At 52.8% G+C, this 1,234-nt stretch overlaps 1 protein-coding gene across 3 annotated transcripts in view; it reads right to left on the bottom strand.

The window, feature by feature from the left end:
- Positions 1 to 1,234, bottom strand: part of LOC107098905 (clavesin-1-like) — a 7,811-nt gene that overhangs the window by 2,247 nt on the left and 4,330 nt on the right. Inside the window, exons 4-6 of one of the 3 annotated variants that reach the window (XM_015396795.1) lie at positions 776 to 950; positions 591 to 701; positions 41 to 228 (exon numbers count right to left, since the gene is read on the bottom strand). In XM_015396795.1, coding sequence (XP_015252281.1) covers positions 41 to 228; positions 591 to 701; positions 776 to 950 — 474 coding nt within the window. Of the gene's footprint in view, positions 1 to 40; positions 512 to 590; positions 702 to 775; positions 951 to 1,234 lie in introns of those variants that run through there. The other 2 variants (XM_015396794.1, XM_015396796.1) reach the window with 2 other exon arrangements.

The following is a 1,234-nucleotide window of genomic DNA, read 5'->3' as shown; positions in this document are numbered from 1 at the left end:
TTGTTGCCAGAATAAAGAGCTCCGTCTGGTGTCTCCTCACCTCTTCATCATGTCCTTGTCTCCCCCTCCTCCCCCACAGCTCTCCCTGACGTGCAGAGCGTCGTACGTCAGCGTATACTCCGTCTCGTCGTTATATTCGGGGCCCAGCAGCGTCCGCGCCCACATCCCCATATCGTACGGCGGCAGCGTCCCCCCGAACTCGGACGGCAGACACTCGGGCTGGATGAGCTGGTGGAGAGAGTTCAGGTTGTTCCCGTGAAGGAAGATCTGAGGAGCCAGAATCAGGAGCAGCAGGAGGAGCAGAGGGGGGGGGAGGAAATCATCAAGAGGAATCAGAGAAGAAGAGGAAGGTTTTAGAAAAGAAGGATGGACGGGGAACATGGAAGCTGGAACAAGAGGAAATACAGGAGGGAAGGAAAGAAACGAGGAGAAATGAAGAGAATAAAAAGCAAAGAGGAGAAAGAAAATATGATAAAGTGTGAGAAAAAGGCGAGACGTGGAGGAAAGGCAGCTGGACGGGAATAAAGAGATGAAACATGGATGAATAAGGATCCAGTATGCAGAGCGAGGAAGAGGAGGGGGGTATTCACCCTTTTGCGCGTCTTGTCCTTGAGGAAGGGTTTGATGATGGTGTACATGGCGTGGATGTACCAGGGCTGGTTCACGAAGTGGATCCCTCCGAAGCGAGCGGGGAAACTGTCCTGAGGAGACAAACGGGACGCGGTCAGAGCGGCGACCTTCGGCGGCGTGCGGCGACGCAGCAGCCTGAGCCCACCTGGAGACCCTCGATGGCCAGCTTCAGGATGTTGGGCGTCAGCTTGGAGGCCTGCTTGAAGGAGAAGTTACTCCAGTCGATGATGAGCGTGAAGCCGTTGATCTGCAGCTCCGGGTTTTCTATCAGGACCTCCAGAGACAGCAGGATGGCCCGCAGGATGTCTATGAAGGAGTTCCTGGAGGGAGGGAGGAGAGCGTGACCAACGCTGAGCGTTAGCCACAGCTCTGAGCCCAGCACAACGACTTCCTGTCTGAGGATCATTAGTCAGGAGGAAGATGGACGAGTCCGTCTAGAGGAGCTGAGATGTTTAACTGCATCAAAGATCTTCTTCACACAGAAACTCCTTTAACCCTTTATAGGCGCCTCACTTTAATACTTTAACATTTCCAGCCAGTAGCGTTACTGGAATCCAGGACTTATTACCTTTAGAATGAAATATTTTAATGGTAAAAATGAACG

The sequence above is a fragment of the Cyprinodon variegatus genome, unplaced genomic scaffold (assembly GCF_000732505.1).
Source record: "Cyprinodon variegatus isolate N-32 unplaced genomic scaffold, C_variegatus-1.0 Scaffold821, whole genome shotgun sequence".
In the NCBI taxonomy this organism is placed as follows: domain Eukaryota; kingdom Metazoa; phylum Chordata; class Actinopteri; order Cyprinodontiformes; family Cyprinodontidae; genus Cyprinodon; species Cyprinodon variegatus.
This window is presented reverse-complemented; position numbering and strand designations above follow the sequence as displayed.